The 19,241-nt window shown below is 35.8% G+C and overlaps 1 protein-coding gene across 1 annotated transcript in view; it reads left to right on the top strand.

Annotated features, from left to right (window-relative positions):
• Nucleotides 1-17,897, top strand: part of LOC309555577 (uncharacterized protein) — a gene marked incomplete at both ends in the record, with an annotated part of 64,637 nt that extends 46,740 nt beyond the window's left edge. Inside the window, 5 exons of the mRNA XM_082257636.1 lie at nucleotides 2,425-4,026; nucleotides 8,467-9,059; nucleotides 10,706-10,827; nucleotides 14,160-14,305; nucleotides 16,048-17,897. Coding sequence (XP_082113762.1) covers nucleotides 2,425-4,026; nucleotides 8,467-9,059; nucleotides 10,706-10,827; nucleotides 14,160-14,305; nucleotides 16,048-17,897 — 4,313 coding nt within the window. The remainder of the gene's footprint in view (nucleotides 1-2,424; nucleotides 4,027-8,466; nucleotides 9,060-10,705; nucleotides 10,828-14,159; nucleotides 14,306-16,047) is intronic.
• Between the last annotated feature and the right edge of the window lie 1,344 nt (nucleotides 17,898-19,241).

Genomic DNA, 19,241 nt, shown 5'->3' with positions numbered 1-19,241 from the left:
TTTCATACCTTCTTTGTTTCTACCCCATCCCAACATCCCTTGTTACCTCTGCCAGCCGATTACAAGCAAGATTTTTTCGAATCATACAAATTCCTAGGGAGACAAGGCCAAAAAGCACAAGAAGGAGACAGCAATCAAAAACCTAGATAAAAAAAAAATGAATGTGTTTTAAAAGCACAATCACCTTTAAAATACTTGTATCTATTTCCAAAAAGAACATATTAACTACTTTATCTCCGGAAGGGTTTTTTCCTCCTAATGACTAGGCCATTTTTTGCTTTTTGCCACTGCGTTACTTTAACGAAAAATTGCACGGTTGCACGACGCTGTACCCAAATTGATGTCCTTTTTTCCCACAAATAGAGCTTTCTTTTGGTGGTATTTGATCACCTCTGCGGTTTTTAGATTTTGCGCTATAAACAAAAAAAGAGCGACAATTTTGAAAAAAACACAATATTTTTACTTTCTGCTGTAAAACATTCCCAATAAAAAAAATGTTTTTTTATCACTTTAGGCCAATTTGTATTCTGCTACAAATTTTTGGTTAAAAAAAATCCTAAAAAGCGTATTTTAATTGGTTTGCGCAAAATTTATAGCGTTTACAAACTACGGGATAGATTTTTTGTTTTTGTTTTTATTAGTAATGGCGGCGATCAGCGATTTTTAGCGGGACTTCGACATTGCGGTAGGGAGAGATCGGAGAAAAGCTACCACACCAAAAACTTGCATTGAAATTCTTACAGAGACCCCTTTATTAAGGTGGTAAGCTCTTATCACCTTGAAAAAGGGGTCCCTTTAATTCATTTTCTGATTTTGTTTCATTTATTTGAATTCAAATTGATTAAAACTTTTATAATTTCACTCAAATCGAATGCCATTCTAAATCAAATTCATTCTATTTGAATTTTGGAAAATTTTTGGTTATGTTCTTTCTATTCCATTCTATACTATTATTTTTTTTTATTCTATTCTTTTATTTTCCATTCTAATCTTTTCTATTCTATTGGAATTTGAATTTATTCTATTGGAAATTCAAATTTCAGAAAACGGTTATATTGTTATATTCTTTCTATTCTTTTCTATTGTTAATTCTATTTTCTATTCTATTCTATTTGTTTCTATTCTATTCAAATTTGAATTTATTCTGTTTGAAGTTCGAATTTTCAGGAGGATGGTTAAATTCTTTCTTATCTTTTCTGCTCCATTGGGTTTTTTTTCTATTCTATTCTGTTCTATTTTTTTTTTTTAATTTTGGGAAATGGTTATATTATTTTATTTCCTATTCTTTTCTATTTTATTCTAATTCAATTTTATTCTATTTGAAATTTGAATTTCAGAAGATGGGTATATTGTTTCTATTCTATTATATTCCTTAATTTTCTAATCAATGTTATTCTGTTCTTTTATCTTCTATTCTATTTTTTTTTGTTTTACTCTATTTTTTTTTTTATTCTACCCCTTTTTTTTCTATTTAATTTTTTCTATTCTTTTATTTTATATTATGTTCTGTTTTACTCCATTATATTGTATAATTTTCTTTTCCATTCTATTATACTATATTCTTTTCTTTTCTATTCTATTTTATTCTCTTTGGAAATTCAAATTCAATTAAAAAAACTATTTGAATTCGAATTTGATTAAAAACTATTCAAATTCAATTTTATTAAATTTTGAATTTGTTATTTCAGATTTGTTAATATTGTACTTCGGAAAGTCGGATACATCCAAATTTCCAAATAACGAAAAATTAGTCTGAATTTCAATTACATGGTGGCAGGGAGCCAATGCCCCTTCCAAGTTTGAGACAAATAGATATTTACATAGCGGCTTTGCAGGCTGTGGTCTCAGATCAGGGTGGCGTGCAGGCCCTTTATATGCAGAGAAGAGGTACCTAAAGGGGGTTACATTGCTTTGTGTGACCCGATGAATCAGACTGTTGAAATATAGACTGTATACTGTATGTGGACTTTTTTACCTTCCAAGAGAATTCATCCTTTTTTGTGATCCAGCCACTCTTTTCATATAGCCTAACCAGGTCTTGGAACTTTACTGTGGCCAATGGTTCCTGCTGCTGTCAATCCAATGCTGTGAGGAGGGACCGGGGGGCAGGGCAGAGCTGTGTGGAACTATGGAGCGTGGGTCCATAGACATACGCAACTCAAGCGTGAGCACACACGTGTGCCCCCATAGCAAGCAGCTTGCTATGGTGGCACACAGAAAAGAGGAAGAACCTGGTGCACCAACGGGGGATCCCAGAAAAGGAGGATCAGGGGTGCTCTGTGCAAAACCATTGCACAGAGCAACTAAGTATAACATGTTTGTTTTTTTAATTAAAAAAATCCAGACTTTAAGCTTCCAACTAATTTAAAATCATTTTAAAAAATAGTATTTCATGATAAACATGAATGGATATTTTCTTTACAGGTGTTGGAGTGGATGACATGTTCATTATGGTTTCCAGCTGGCAGCAAACTGAAGTTAAGAGCCCAGTTGAAGAAAGAATGGGCAAGACATATGAAGAAGCTGCAGTCTCCATAACAATCACAACCCTCACAGATGTCCTAGCTTTCTATATAGGAATTATGACTTCTTTTGGCTCCGTGCAATCTTTCTGTATTTATACTGGAACAGCTATACTGTTCTGCTTCCTGTATAATATCACTTGTTTTGGTGCGTTTTTAGCCCTCAATGGGAGAAGAGAAGAGAGTAACAGACACTGGTTAGTTTGTAAAAAAGTGCAAAAAGATGGCCAACGCTCCGCTTTCTATAATGCTTGTTGTGTTGGAGGAACATTCAGTTCAATCACTGGTACAGAGACTGACCATCCCATGACAAATTTCTTCCAAAAATATTATGGTCCATTTCTAACCAACATCTGGACTAAGATCATTGTGTTAGTTCTTTATGGTGGATATTTAGCTGGCAGCATATACGGGTGCTTTCAGGTACAGGAAGGAATTGATTTACGGAACTTGGCTACTGACAACTCCTATGTCCGTTCTTTCTACAACAGTGAAGATTTATATTTTAACCAGTATGGTCCCAGAGTTATGGTTGTGGTTACACAGGAAGTTTCTTACTGGGATAAAGCTGTCCGTAATAAAACTGACAGGTGTATGGAGTTGTTAAAATTAAATTCCTATGTCAGTGAAGACCTCTCTGAGTCCTGGCTGAAAGCATACTTAGGGTTTGCTAAACTATCTAAATTGGATGTAAATGATGAAAATAATTTTGTAGGAAATTTGACAAATTTCTTTACTTTATTTTCAGATTTTAAACAAGATGTGGACATTCAGGCGGGTGCTATAAAGGCTTCCCGTTTCTTTATCCAGACTATGAATGTCACTTCTCCCATTGATGAGAAAAACATGCTGAATCAGGTTCGGGACACAGCAAAGAGCTGTGAGGTCCCTGTCCTTGTGTATCACCCAGCATTTATTTACTTTGATCAATATGCTGTAATCATCCAGAACACAATTCAAAATGTTGTTGTAGCCGCTATTGCTATGTTTGTTATTTCATTACTGCTAATCCCAAACCTTCTGTGTTCGCTGTGGGTTACATTTACCATTGCTTCTATTATTGTAGGGGTCACTGGATTTATGGCTTTGTGGGATGTTAAGTTGGATTCCATATCCATGATCAACCTTGTCATTTGTATTGGGTTCTCAGTGGATTTCTCAGCTCATATTTCATACGCCTTTGTTTCAAACAAGACATCCACAGCAAATAAGAGGGTGATTGATGCATTGCACTCTCTGGGTTATCCTATAATACAGGGTGGTCTCTCTACCATCCTGGGTGTCATAGTACTCTCCACTTCAGAGAGCTACATCTTCAGAACATTTTTTAAGATCATATTTCTTGTTATTACTTTCGGAATGCTTCATGGACTAGTATTTCTTCCAGTGTTTCTAACATTATTTGGAAATTGTGGCCATAAAATTCATTGTGATGACAATACAACAACGGTGAAAGGAGCTAGAGGAGACAATGACTTAGTAGGGAATACAAAAGATAATCTAAGTGAAAGATACTTTAGCAATCAAAATAAAAATTCATCCTATTACTCAAATGAAGCATTTAGTTCAGAATCTATAAATGACATGGAGATGACAGCCTTATAATTAAAATAAGCCATGTTATGGCTTAGGCAGGAATCTGAATATTTTGTCTTTAGTTATTATAACTGTGCAGAATTACCTAGGAGAGATACTTACTTCCCCTCTATATAGTGCTAATTATATTCTCTGAGCCTGACAATTAAAATGTTGGGGATCTAGGCAGTTTCCTGTGTAGAAACAAATCCCATTGGTTTATCTTGACACTTGCTTTTAAATTATTGACATCTCATATACTAGTCTGTTTCTTTAAAAAAAAGAGACCAATTCCATTTATTACTTTGGTCCTCCAGTTGTTCAGGAACTACAATTCCCATAATGCCTAGCCATATCTGTGAATGTCAGAGATTTACAATACCTCATGGGATGTATAGTCCTGCAACAGCTGGAGGACAGTAGTTTGGAGATAAGTGAAAATAAACAAGTGCGCTCAAAATAAATTTACATCAGCAAACATAATAAATTATGACAGTGAAAATTCTTATAAGGAATTAAGTGCAAAAATTATCTATGAAAAATATATTCCTTAAAAATGATTGACCAAGTACCACAAAGGTGCAGGAAAAAAAAACACATAAAAGTGTCATGGAAACAAAAATGTGCATAAAATGCTCAAAAAAGTCACCAATGAGCAAAGTGGTGTTAATGAAACTTTCAAAGTGAAGTCCAACAGGTGATTTCTTGATGTAGAGTGAATTCACACAATTTGCGATATCAAGTGCTGCATGCGACCCTACCGTGATCAAAAAAAAATGGATGGCTGCTTACCAGAAAAAAGTAATCAGAAAGCCTGTAGTTATCCTATACTCTAGGATTGGACTGGCCCCAACAGATGATGGAATCTCCTTCAATAACAGCAATCCATAAATCTGGGTACTTCACGTGCAAAACGGGACTTTCCAGGACTCACATACAAATGAATGGAGAGGTAGAGTTCATTATCTTTAAAAAAGTCTTTAATTAAATATATAGCTGCACTTACATGATTGTAGATGAAAAATTGACAAACGGCATAGAAAAGTGTGCATGGTCGGCTGTAGTGCGGACCGCGTGCGGCAGCGACGCGGCTGCTCCACCCAACATGCCCCCCCACAGAAGGTGCCAGAGGACCTCTGATCCCAGTTGGTTCCATGACACTTTTATGTTTTTTTTTTCCTGCACTTTTGTGATACGTGGTCAATCATTTTTAAGGAATATATTTTTTCATATATAATTTTTGCACTTATTTCCTTATAAGGATTTTCACTATTTTCCTCCCAGGGAGTTCTAGGTGCTGCCTACCTGCTGTGGGGCTAGCGCATTCTTTCCATTATTTAGTAGTTTAGAGATCCCTGGGTTAGACCTTCCAATACGTTTTTTTGCTGCCTGTGTCCCCCATTGTGGAGATTCAACTCTCTATACTAATGATCACTGTTGTTGAGAAAGAAAGTGAGGGGACACTTGTTCCAGGGATGACAGTCTAAGAGGAGAATTACCCTCACTTTGAAAGATGGAACAGGAAGTGAACTGAAATTTCCTCAATAGTACACATACAGCAAACAAATCCTATAGGACTATTAAACCTTCCTTACTCTACCCAAAAGTAAAAAAGGTGCTGTCAATATGTAGGAAGGGGTTTAAATGTCTTCCTTTAGTTTGGGCTCCCCTTGGTACCTCCTCCAGGTAGTGATGCTTCTATTCTGCCTACTCTGGCAGGATTCCATTTAAAACATGGATGGAGCTCAACTGGTTTGGCTTTGGCGTGTAGAGCAAGCAGCATCATGCAGTTGTTGAACTGTGGACTCTGTCCTTGGTTTCCCCTTGTGGGCTCCCCCCTGAGAAGTTTCCATGAGATAAAATATTACACCATATGCATCGTTGTGTAGTCAAAAATATATAGTCCATTAAAACATCTTGTTGATATGAAAAAAGTACAATATAAATGTGGCAAGTATAAAGTGCTCAGTGCTCATAAACAGATTTCCACTCCAAAAGTGGTCCACTACCCCTAATGTGTTCCTTAAAATGAAAAGGTCAGCCTCTTACCAGACTGCATGGATCTCAGTTACAGAGATCAAAGAAGCCTGCTACTCAATCTTCATAGTGGATGCTTCAATGATAAGGCATTCCTGCTATGAAACTCTTGCTGGTGTAAATGAACCCTTGGGAAAAGTCACTTACCATACAAGCATGTATGAGATGTAAATAGGGAGATACCTCATAGCGTAAAACAGTATAGTAGATTTTTTTAAAATACAAAAACACATTTACAATAAGGCTGTAAATCACAAGTGGTGTATAACAAACGCAAACCGCCGCCGGCCGCCGTGTCATCCATCCTGCCAGTCACGATGATGTCACAAGTAGACTCTGCTGATGCGTTTTTCCTAAAAATGGCGTCTTCTGGGATTTGGGGATGTTGGAGGAATGACCCATCCAATAGCATCTTATATCTTGCAGAGTATCTAGTAATAAGATCTGTAAACCTGAGTTCCCAGCTTTACCCACCTAATCTGGCCATTCCATTTACATCTTTCTCCTATGGTTTGATTTTTTTATGTTACAAGTATGTTTTATACGTGTCATGTACATTGTATGATAATAAAATTTGAGTATGAATACAGCGTCAAACAGAATCTTAGCCAGAAATTATTTAGATATGTATATGTATAAAATAGACATTTACTAAGATCGGTTATTGAATAAATACTTTGCAATGGTTTTTGTATATTGATTCAATTAAATCTTTTTTTTTTTACATCTAATATTACACTTAAATGGTATCTATACCATGGTGGTCTAAAGTCTGTTGGGCTACTGCAGGGCCTCAGGAGAGTCATGTTCTCCACCAATCCCTCACACCATATTTTTTTTATCCCCTTCACTCCAATCCAAACCAATACATTACATTTTTATTCTTGGATTCAACCAATTCTGGATTCTACCCCCTTAATTGCCGGGCCATTTTTGCGATATGGCACTGCGTTACTTTAACGGACAAGTGCGCGGTCGTGCAGCGCTGTACCCAAATAAAATGTAAGTCCTTTTTTTCCACAAATTAAGCTTTCTTTTGGTGGTATTTGATCACCTCTGTGTTTTTTAATTTTTGCACTATAAACAAAACAAAGCAAAAATTCTGCTATAAAACACAGCCAATAAAAAAAATGTAATAAATCAATTTTTTTATCAATTTAGGTCAATATGTATTCTGCTACATATTTTTGGTAAAAAAAAGTGTATATTGACTGGTTTACGCAAAAGTTATTGCGTCTACAAATGATGCAATATTTTTAAACAATTTTTATTTATTTATATTTACTAGTAATTGCAGCGATATTTAGTGGGACTGCGACTTTGCGGTGGACAAATTAGGCATATAACTGACACTTTTTGGGGGGAAATTAACAAAATGCACTGTCACTGCACTAATGACACTGGCAGGGAAGGGGTTAACATTAGGAGTGATCAAAAGGTTTAGTGTGTCCCTAGGGGGTGCTTACTAACTGTGGGGGAGTTGCACTGATTGGGAGAAAAAAGAGATCCTGGTTCCTGCTTAGCAGGAACACAAGATCCCCATCTTGTCCCTGTGCAGAACAGTGATCTGCCTTGTTTACATAGGCCGATCACCGTTCTGCTTCTCCCAGGATGATCGCGGGTGGCCAGGGGACATGATTGCCTTCCCTGCTAGCCAATAACGGCGCATTCACGCCTCCAGCGGGGTGATGGTGCCATCTAGTGGCTATTGAACGAGACGACATACAGGTACGTAGTTTCGCACAATAGCGCCACTTTGCCACAGTATATACACGGTGGCCAGTCAGCAGGTGGTTAAATATGCTTTAAGTATATTTTCCATTTGACTGATACTAAGAAGAAACATTGTACCACTGATACTGGAAATCAGGTATATTTGTCTATGGTAGGTGGCTAGTTGGAAATGTTCCAGTGCTCTGAGCCATTAATACATTGCATTAAATTAAACCATTTAAATGTCCTGACACAATGAATAATTGTATTTACTGATGTGAACATCATCATCTGGCTAATTAACCATCACTAACAGATGTGTACTTTAGGGGCATATCAGATATATAAATCCAGGATTACTGAATATAATCATTAGAGTATAAGAAATGCTTCTCTAGAACAGATTTAGTGATTTAAAAGGAACAAAACCTTACATCATTATTTTTTATTGTAATAACTATATATATATTTTTTTTTAATGAACTAAACATGAGTGGCTGCCATGCAGACTGCTTAGAGAGACCCCTTTCCCAGGGATTCCGAACACTGGGCAAACTGATTGCCAAAAAGCCATGGTATTTTGTTATTACTCCCTTAATACTTTCTCTTGGATTGGGAGTTGGGTTGTGTTTTCTGGAGCAGAGGCAAATTAATAAACTTGAAGAGTTATTCACTCCAGAAGGAGGAATTGCAAAGAGTCAAAGAGATTTTATCAGAACTAATTTTCCTATGAATGACTCGGGGCAGTTTTCGCCACAAAGACTTTACACGCCGGGCACTTTTGCGTCTCTTATTATTGTAAGCACATCTGATAATATCCTAATCACAAGCATCTTCAAGGAACTGCAAAAGCTTGACATGGCTGTGAAAAACTTGACCTCCAAGTCTGGAGTTAATTTCGACCAACTGTGTGCCCAAGTTAATGGCTCCACCTGTGTCTCAGCCAACCCAATACTCAACCTAATGCAAAATAACAACAAAGATGTCCTGTTAACTTACCCTCAGTTTCAGAATGGTGTATTTGTGGGACTGTACATTGGTGGTGTAATGTTGGATCCAGACAATGTTCTGTTGAAGGCCAAGGCCCTGCGATTTCTGTACTACCTAAGAGAGGACAATGGTACAGTTCATCACAACAGCATAGAATGGCTTCATCACTTTATGAACTCCATCTCTCATCTGATAGATGAATTGCAACTCAGATATGTAAAGGTATGTTCAAGTATGGCTTTAATGTATGTGTGTAGATATAAATAATCATGAAAATCGTGAAATTTTCAAGTAAAACTGTGCTATCTATATAACTAAGCTGGGTCTTTAATGTAACATTTTAGGTTTACAATTTTTTTAGTGTGAAACTCTTGCACTGCTACTCATATATAACCTCTATACACAAACACCAGTAGCAAGCTAATACTAATATGTGCTTCTCATGAATAAAATAAATCAATAATAAAGTAATCAATTGGAGTATAATGATTTATGATGACACATGGGATTGAACTTTCTTTAAATTACACTATTGGACTTTTTATGTTTTTTATGTTCCTACATAACACATTTTGTTCATGGTGTATTGTGTTTAAATAAGAGTAATGCTGTACTGTTTTACAATATTATAGGATCAAAATAATGTGAGTCAAACATTTCCAGATATGCTGACCAACAGGGTATATATATCACAGATGAGCTATAAACAAATATCAAACATTGCTCCAGGTCAGTCCACTTTTGCATCAAACACTGGGTGCACGTCTAGCTGAAGATAAAATACTCAAGTATGATAGATGACCACATTCCAGTATATTAACATTGTATTAATGTAACTTCACAACAGGGGTACAAGAAAAGGAGTGAGGCTTTTAACATGTTTCACACTAAAGAGCACTCATCTTGTTTTTCTCCTGTTGTGTGAATTTAGGAAGTTCCATTGATAAAGAAGATGATTTCACTCGAGCGGGGTCATCCACCATTTTTGAATATTGTAGCCACAGGTGATCTGTTTGTGAACTACTAAACATAGGCAGCTTTCATAGTGGCTTAATTTAAATGACTGGTAATTTGTTTTATGGTCTGACTCTGGAAAGCTAAAGCATATCTTTACACCTCTCTTTTACACCATCTTTACACCAATGATAGTACATAGTTGGTCAGGCTGAAAAAGACACATCCATTAAGTTACAGACATTTCCAAACCTACCATTGATCCAGAGAAAAACAAGTTTGCTCCAGCAGGGAAACATTTCCTTCCTTATCCATGAAGGCAATAGGGTTAGCACCTTAGATCAACATTCTGCCCTTGTTAGTCCTTATAAATAACAGTAGCTTTTTTAGAATCATGGTCATGGTCATTAGCGGGACCATTTTGGAAATTTTATGTTGCTCCAAAAAGTGTTGGTACATAATGGATATCAGTAATTAGTGTCACAGTTTTTATCACATATTTAATTGGAAAAGGTTTTCCATAGAGAATACTTACTAGTTTTATAAAAAGACTGCCTAGCCTGCCTTCAAAAACTTGGCAATAAAAACATGGGGAAAATTAAGGCAGATTATGCACAGTGAAGCATACCTTGATTCATTATTGTTTGCTATTAGAAAAATTCTAAATAACTGTGCAATAATCTTGGCCTCCAACGACCCAGTTAGTGAGCAATGGTTGTTTTCAATTTTTTTAATTAATTTTATACTATGGGGCAAGGTAACCTTGATAAAACTCTTACATGATTGGATCATACAAGCTAATAAATGATCAGAAGCAAATGACAGGTTTGCCATAGTGATGATAGTGCCAACATACTGTATTTTTAATATTTCCCTAATAAGATGAAAATCAGCTAATATTTGGTTAATCCTAGGTTTACCACTCAACATCTATTTCTCTGCAAACGGAATTTGAAGGAAGCACAGAAACTGTGATCCCATTGTTTGCAATCACCTATGTTGTGACCATCCTCTTCTCCATATTGTCTTGTGCCAGGTGAGAGAATGCATTCATTCCATATTTACATCTCCAATACTGTATATCTGCATAAGTCTAGGTAGGAAGAATATGGGGAGTGCATAATACTAATGCATGGCCATGACAGACCTTGGATATTTATTTGATTATTTAACAAGCAGACTGGGAGTTTTCCATTATTTACAATAATTTCCATTAATACAGTTAATAGGTTTTTATAAAACAACTTACCTAAACTTCAGTAAAAAAAAAAAAAAAAAAAAAAACACAGAAAGCCTTGCTCTACAACATCATATCAGTTTTACTAATTGGTTCTTGTGCTGAACCTCAGCTTAAAAAAAAAAAAATTATTTGTCTAAGACTGAAATTGTTTACAGAAGATTGAACCATATTGTATTTCATAAAAGATATAAAAAGATATATTAAAGATCCAGCCGCAAGCAGAAGTATTACAAAAAATATGCCACATGGTAAAGAAAAACATGATAACATTTGTTTATTACATGTAAAGTATGGTTTCTTAAAAAAAAAAAAACATATAAGTAAGCAAATCTGAAAAAAAACTGACATGGAGTGGGTATCATGAAATAAATTGGATGTCTGTAAAAAGCAACCCTGAAAATATTATGCATTGGCACACACCAGAATACTAAACACAACAATTTATTGAAGCAATTAGGCCCAGATGGGGATAGAGCAAAACCACTTCAGCCCCGAAAGGATTTGCCCCCTTTCTGACCAGGCCCTATTTTGCGATTCGGCACTGCGTTACTTTAACGGATTATTGTGCGGTTGTGCCATGCTGTACCCAAAGGAAATGTATGTCCTTTTTTTCTCACAAATAGAGTTTTCTTTTGGTGGTATTTGATCATCGGTGCGATTGTTAATTTTTGCGCTATAAACAAAAAAAGAGCGACAATTTTGGAAAAAAAAACAAATATTTTTCACATTCTGCTATATGACATTCCCCCCCAAAGAAAGTGTAAAAATCTAAATTTTTTAACATTTTAGACCAATTTGTTTTCTGCTACATATTTTTGGTATAAAAATCGCGATAAGCGTATTTTGATTGGTTTGCGCAAAAGTTATCACATTTACTAACTACAGGAAAGATTTATCTAATTTTTATTGTTTTTGTTTTTAATAGTAATGGCGGCGTTCTGCAATTTTTTGCGGGACTGCGACATTGCGGCGAACAGATCAGACCCCTAACTGACCTTTTTGACACTTCTGGGGGACCAGTAAATGTAATCAGTGCTAAAAATATGCACTGTTACTGTAATAATGACACTGGCAGGTTAACCCTATGGGTGGTCAATGGGTTAAATGTATGCCTCATGCTTACTGACGGGGGGGTTCTGTGACAGATCTCAGGTTCAGCTATGCTGAATCTAGTGATTTCTTCCTGTCTGTCACTGAGAAGACCCGCCTGCTTTGTTTACATAAGCAGGAGGGTCTTCTCACAGTTTCCCCCGATGATCGGGGAAGGGAGGCGGCAATCGCCACCTCTCCTCCTCCAGCCCGACTCCCACTGTGTCTAAACACAGCGGGAGCGTCCCGCTGGAATCACTAGGAGTCCAGTGACGTAGGTCTACTTCGCTGGACCCTGGTACCCTGGGGAGCCGCACTGCCACAGTAATATTACCGTTGGCAGTTGGCAAGTGGTTAAATATGCCTCTAGTTTTCTAATTTGTGTTCCATTTTTCTCTTTAGTAAGTGTGAAAGAAGTCAACAATAAAACATTAGTCTTTATGGCATGGAAATTAAACACAATTGGTTTTATTTAAATAAGTACAGAAAGCAAGGAAGCCACAAAGCTGAATGGTCATGGGGGGCATCTTGGTTAAAGCAGCAGTGAAATTGTGATCTATATATATTTCAGTTCACTGTACCAATTTGATCTATTTGTCAGAATCATTTTATAATATATACACTGCAATAATTATTATTTACAGCAATATGCAAACGACAAATGGTAGTTGTTTAGTAGTTTTGTCCTCCAAAAAGTGAAACTACAAAAATCTCTGGAAATCCAAATCAGGAATTCTCTTCAGTCACTAAACATTTAGACTAGTGTACCATATATGCCAATAAAAAAGATGGTATGCTATTCTTTAGTGATGTGCTAAGTTATATGTGTTACATGTTACATGTACATGTTACAGTGTTACATGGTTATCTGCTCTTCTCCACACCACCAGGAGCACACACTTCTTACCGGACAGCAAGATCTCTAAGTCATAGGAGGTCCAAAGTACTACAATTGCATTAAAAATAAGTCCACTTCTTCAGGGAATTTTTTTATTCACTGTATAAGGTGGATTTATAAAACTACCTATTGTAGCTAGAAGGGTAAAAACATTTCTCGGTAGAAGAGAAAAGACAGATATACCAGATGGCCCACACTACATTCATTAATACAAAAATACAAGAAATTAATTTTAAAATACTGTCAAGATGGTATCAAACTCCGGTAAAAATGCACAAAATATCATCAGCAAATACGGACAGATGTTGGAGATGTGGAGAAGGTGAGGGGACATTACTCCATATCTTCCGGTCGTGTTCCAAGATGGAAAAATTTTGGAAACAGATCTATGAAATAACACAAAATTTGACAGATCACCAATTGATAATTGATCCGGCCCTCTTCCTTCTCCACAAAACTAATATCCCAAGAAAACAATATAAAAATTCAATAATACCTCATTTGTTGAATGCAGCCAAAATATGCATCCCCCTAAAATGGAAAAAGGAGGAACCACCAAACTTAAATATGTGGATCAATAAGGTAGAAGAGGTCAATAAATTAGAGAACCTAGTACTAAATGCCAATCACAAACTAGATAAATATAAATTAATTTGGAATAGATGGAACAAATTTATAACCACAAGAAGGCAGAATTCTGTATGAGGGAATAGGAGATAGAGGAAACTCCCGGTTCCCCCCCAGGCCAGCCAGACCTTTTGAGTTATCCCTCTTTTTTTTTTTTTTTCCTTTCTTCTCTCTTTCTTCTTTTTCCTTTTTTCTTTTCTTTTTTTTTTTTTTTTAAAGTGGGTTGTTTTTTCTTTAGGGGATGTAGTATGGCAGAGGTTAGATTATGAAAAGGGTATAATTGAAACTGACAATTAAGGAAGATCAGTGTTATGACTGTAATACACTGGTGGTGTTATTTATCCCCTATATGGGAAGGATATTGAAGTAAAAAATCGTAACCTCTGCTATAATTGTAAATACTGTTTGATACTACAAATGTATGTAAAGGTATAATGGAAAAATTGATAAATAAATAAAAACTTTAGTAAAAAAAAAAAGAAGGGTAAAAACATCTTCATATCTTTATTTCTAGCTTGGACAACGTGAGAAATAAAATTTGGGTAACAACACTTGGCGTAATATCACCTGGATTAGCCATTATGGCCAGCTTTGGGCTTCTCTTACTGTGTAAAGTACCTTTTGCCAGAACAGTCGCAAATGCACCATTTCTCATACTTGGTAAGTAAAATAAAATAATGAGCTGCAGTTCTGTGAGTAAATTATTTTTTATTGCCCTTGATTCCCATATTTCCCATAAAAGTTATATTTACATTTTTAAATAAACCGCCAATTCTGAAATAGAAAAATAACAAGTCCTGCAGAGACTGAACACAGCGGGAGCGAGCCTCTGGCGGCGCGCGCGTGCCGCAGAGAAAGGGGAGTGTCTGGCGACGTAGATCTACGTAGCCAGACGATAACCAACCACTTTGCCGCAGTAGTGCTCAAGTGAGCAGACGGCAAGTGGTTAAAGGATAAGTCCACCCTATAACTAAAATACCGGCATTTATTGATCTCCACGTTCTAACACTAACCTATCTAGCTCTGTAAAGAAGAAATCAGTATACATACCTTTTTTGAAGCCGGTCCGATCCCACACTGAGCTGTCAGCTGCGGCTTTGCTGGGGAGACGGGCACAGAGTGCATTGCTGACAAAGGAAGCTCCATAGTAAGTCTAAAGGTGACATCACTTTCCATTCATTTCACTGCCGTTTTCGGCTGTATCCTCTGCAATGCTTCTGCTGCTAGAGACAGCATGAGATCAGCTTCAAAAAAGGTAAATACACTGATTTCTTCTTTACAGGGCTAAATAGGTTAGTGTTAGAACGTGGAGATCTATAGATGCAGGGATTTTAATTTTAGGTTGGACTTATCCTTTAATGTATAAATAAGATAAATATGCTTAGTAAAATATACCTACCTTTTAACTATTAATATTCCGACCTTTCTTCAGAATAAGTTTATGCTTTTTAGTTTTATAGTAATTCATAGCGCTCTGAGACTAACAAAACTGCATATATTTCCATAAACGGGATTATATATACAGTTAGGCAATAATGGGCCAAGGTATGAGAGAACAGGATACGAAAGTGAATGACCAAAGTGTAACATTTACAATATCAGTTGACACATTTTTCTTTTGTACTGTGGGTAAATCCAGAAGTAGGATGGATGTGTGTGTAACTGCAAGCATCTATTTGAGGGAATCACATGATGTTCTTTAACCTTAATTAAACGGTATGTAAAGCCATAACTATTTTTTTATTTGGATAGAGTATGGAAGGGTAAAAACTCTAGCCACTTTTGTTTTTTGCCTAAGTCCAATTAAGAAGATTTCACTTGACTCCCTGCCCTTGAAACACAAGATATTTTTTTCCATAGTACCGAAGATCATTCCCTTCTTAGCAAACTGTCAATAGAATAGGTGCCACTATTAAATGTTTTATCCTTACATTTCGATCTGCTGACAACTCTTTTACACATTTTCTGTCTTAATAACAATGGTCAAAAGGACAATTAAAGGGTGAATTTTTCCCAGTAGGGACACAGACCACAGTAAAAATTTGACAAAGAATGTAAGCCTTTCTCACTCTCAAAAATTATTGGTTGAGGTTGGACTTTTCTTTCTTTGTAGGATTGGTGGTTCTCTGCAAGAGCATAATTCAAATGCTGACTTCTATAGCACATAGTGACTTTAATCCACATTATAATAATGATGTGATATGATAATTTGCAAACTAAGTGTAGCCAAAAAAGAGTTGTGTCAAATTTTGGTGAGGACAGCATGAAATATGAATATGGCACTGTATATATATATATATATATATATATATATATATATATATATATATATATATATTTGCAGTATATTCTGTACATGCAGTGCCTATGCCTAACATTGATCTTTTTTTTTTTTTTTGCAGGAGTTGGAGTAGACAACATGTTCATTATACTCTCTTACTGGAAGCAAACTAAGCTTGCAAGTACCCTAGAAGAACGAATGGCCGATACCTATCAAGAGGCAGCTGTGTCCATCACCATTACCACTCTCACTGATGTGCTAGCATTCTACATTGGAATAATGACCCATTTCCCATCCGTTCAATCATTCTGTATCTACACAGGGACTGCTCTGGTTTTCTGTTACATATACTGCATAACATTCTTTGGAGCTATACTAGCTTTGAATGAAATCCATGAAAAGAACAACAGACATTGGTTAGCTTGTATGAAAGTAAGTGACAAGAGAGATAACAAACAGAGCTGGCTGTACAATGCATGTTGTGTTGGAAAAGTCCTGGGCTCCTCTCAGGAAAAAGAGACTGAGCATCCTATCACAATCTTCTTTTATAAATACTATGGTCCATTCCTCACCAAGCCTTGGGCTAAGGTATCAGTACTGATTTTATATCTGCTATATCTGTCCGCTAGCATTTATGGTTGTATTCAGATAAAAGATGGAATTGATATTCAAGATTTGGCAAAAGCCAACTCTTCCTTGACTCACTTCTATGATACAGAAGCATTATATTTTTCTGAGTATGGCCCTAGGGTTATGGTGGTGGTGACCAGTGAAGCGGAATATTGGGAAATAAAGACTCGGGAGGTCATTGAAACTTGCATGCAGAACTTAGAAAAGAGCTGCTACATAGCCAAGGAATATTCCACATCCTGGATGAGAGCCTATGTAGAAATGTCTAAGAGAGAAAATCTGAACATCAGCACTAAGGAAAATTTCTTGAAAAACTTAGAAAAAATGTTCGAAAATGTTTCTGATTTCAGGCAGGATATCAGAATAGAAGGGAGTAAAATTAAGACCTCCAGATTTTTTATCCAGGCTGTTAATGTAATCAATATTGACAATGCCAAAGATATGTTAACCCACTTACGAGACACCACTAATAATTGCAGCTTTAATACAATGGTTTATCATCCGTTATTTATTTATCTGGATCAATACATTGTAATAATTCAAAACACAATCCAAAATATCATAGTGGCTACTGTTGTCATGCTTGTCATTTCAATTTTGTTTATTCCAGATCCCTTGTGCACCTTATGGGTGACATTTGATATTGCATCAATCATTGCTGGCGTCACAGGGTTTATGGCTTTTTGTAAAGTTAACCTAGATTCCATATCAATGATCAATTTGGTCATTTGCATTGGGTTCTCTGTTGATTTTTCAGCACATATTGTGTATGCATGTGTCTCTAATCGAAAGAGAAGTGTCAATGAGAGGATGATTGATGCACTGCACGTGCTTGGTTACCCCATAGTACAGGGGGCTCTTTCCACAATACTAGGGATTGCAGCCCTTTCTACTGCAGAAAGTTACATTTTTCAAACCTTTTGTAAGATCATGTTACTTGTCCTTGCATTCGGTGCCCTTCATGGCCTGCTTTTTATCCCTGTGTTCCTGGTAGCAGTTGGCCATTGCCAAATGCAGGGTAGTAATGACATACATCATGAAAAGCATGGGGACAAAGACGCAAATGATTTTCCCCCTGCATTAATATACAGAGTGCACCCACTGACTTCTGAGAGCCAAGTAAGGAAGGCTGAATTCAGTCTGCCAGGATACACCAGTACTGTGCCAGCTGTGCAGGACTGTAAAAACCTGAGCAAGGAATGTTATTGTACAAGTTGGCAAGGAAACATTTACTCTGTACTTCATTCACAGGATAGACAGATAGACAAAGACAATACTAAAAGAATGGTGGAATACAGAAACAAAATACTGCAAGTTTACCTGGAGCACAAAAATGATTAGGACTACCACCAGTCTCTGGTAGTAGGGGAGTATTTCAGAACCCATTGGCTCACATTATAGGAGTCATGACTGTGCATGAGGCAATATACTATCAGCTTTTTTTTTTACAGAAAATGCTGCACAAAAGGTTAGTTCTATATACTGTATAAATCTATATATGTAGAAACAATAAATCAAATAAAGATCTTTGTTTGAAACAATAGTTATTGCTCATTGTCAGTTGTCACGATACTTCAGGAAATTTATTTATTTTCGTAAATCTTTGACCATATCATATAACTATTTTCCTATATCAATGTAAGGAAAAAGTAAATAATATATTTGATATGTAAAATTATATTACTCTGTAATATAAATTGTTAATTAATAAATAAAATCTCTTCTATCGCAGGAAATTTCTATAACTAAAAGATTCTTACGATATAAGCCTTTATACATTATCTTTCACACCAAACAATTAAAAGTATGATAAGTAATCATATCTCTCCATTATTCAACTGCCATACTCATTTTTATATATTCCATCTATCTATCTAGGACCAACAAGCAACTCTTTTCTATGCTCTTTTTTAACGTTCTGTATTTATTTAGTTCAACAGTAACTCTGTTTGAACAGATTAAACCAGATCCTTCTCTTCCACACAAGCCTGTATGTACGTTAACTATACCTTTTTTGATCTAGATATAATTAGCATCTTCTTCAATAGAAGTATATATCCATAAGTCATAATGTAAAATTCCTAAATCTATTTTTTTTTAAAAATAAGATAAATCTATCCTCTAATTGGTAATAATGCTTCAAATGTAGAACTTTTGTACATCCTTGTTATAGCAACCCAACTATCTAACTTTCCCAAGTTGTGTGTGTTCTAACAAAATTAGTAAAATACGGTAAAATTAATTCTATGTTTACATGTTTATCATAATATGTGTTTCTGTAAAATATTTAGGAAACCTAAATGTAACAATTATAATGTAAACTAAACTAGTATCATTATTATTAGCTGTTGTTGTGATATCAATCTTCCAAGGATCTACTAGACTAACAAAGGTTGTGTAGGAGAAAGTATCAAATGTCAATGTCAACATGGAGTCACTTATGTTTCCTTCTATCTCATCACTTCCATCAAGATTAATACAACACATTTTACACATAGAATTCCCAAAGCTGTATAATCCATTCAATTTGAATAATGCAAGACAATGTGTTTTAAAATATTTTCAAGCTGTAAACACTCATATTCTCCTATATCAGACAATTCATAAAAAAATTTATATATGAGAATAGCATCCCAACTCCCCTTCTCATAATGATCAAACGATCAGAATGTCTCTTACGAAAAA

This window comes from Pelophylax lessonae (genome assembly GCF_965119305.1).
Source record: "Pelophylax lessonae genome assembly, chromosome: 5".
Classification (NCBI taxonomy): Eukaryota; Metazoa; Chordata; class Amphibia; order Anura; family Ranidae; genus Pelophylax; species Pelophylax lessonae.
This window is presented reverse-complemented; position numbering and strand designations above follow the sequence as displayed.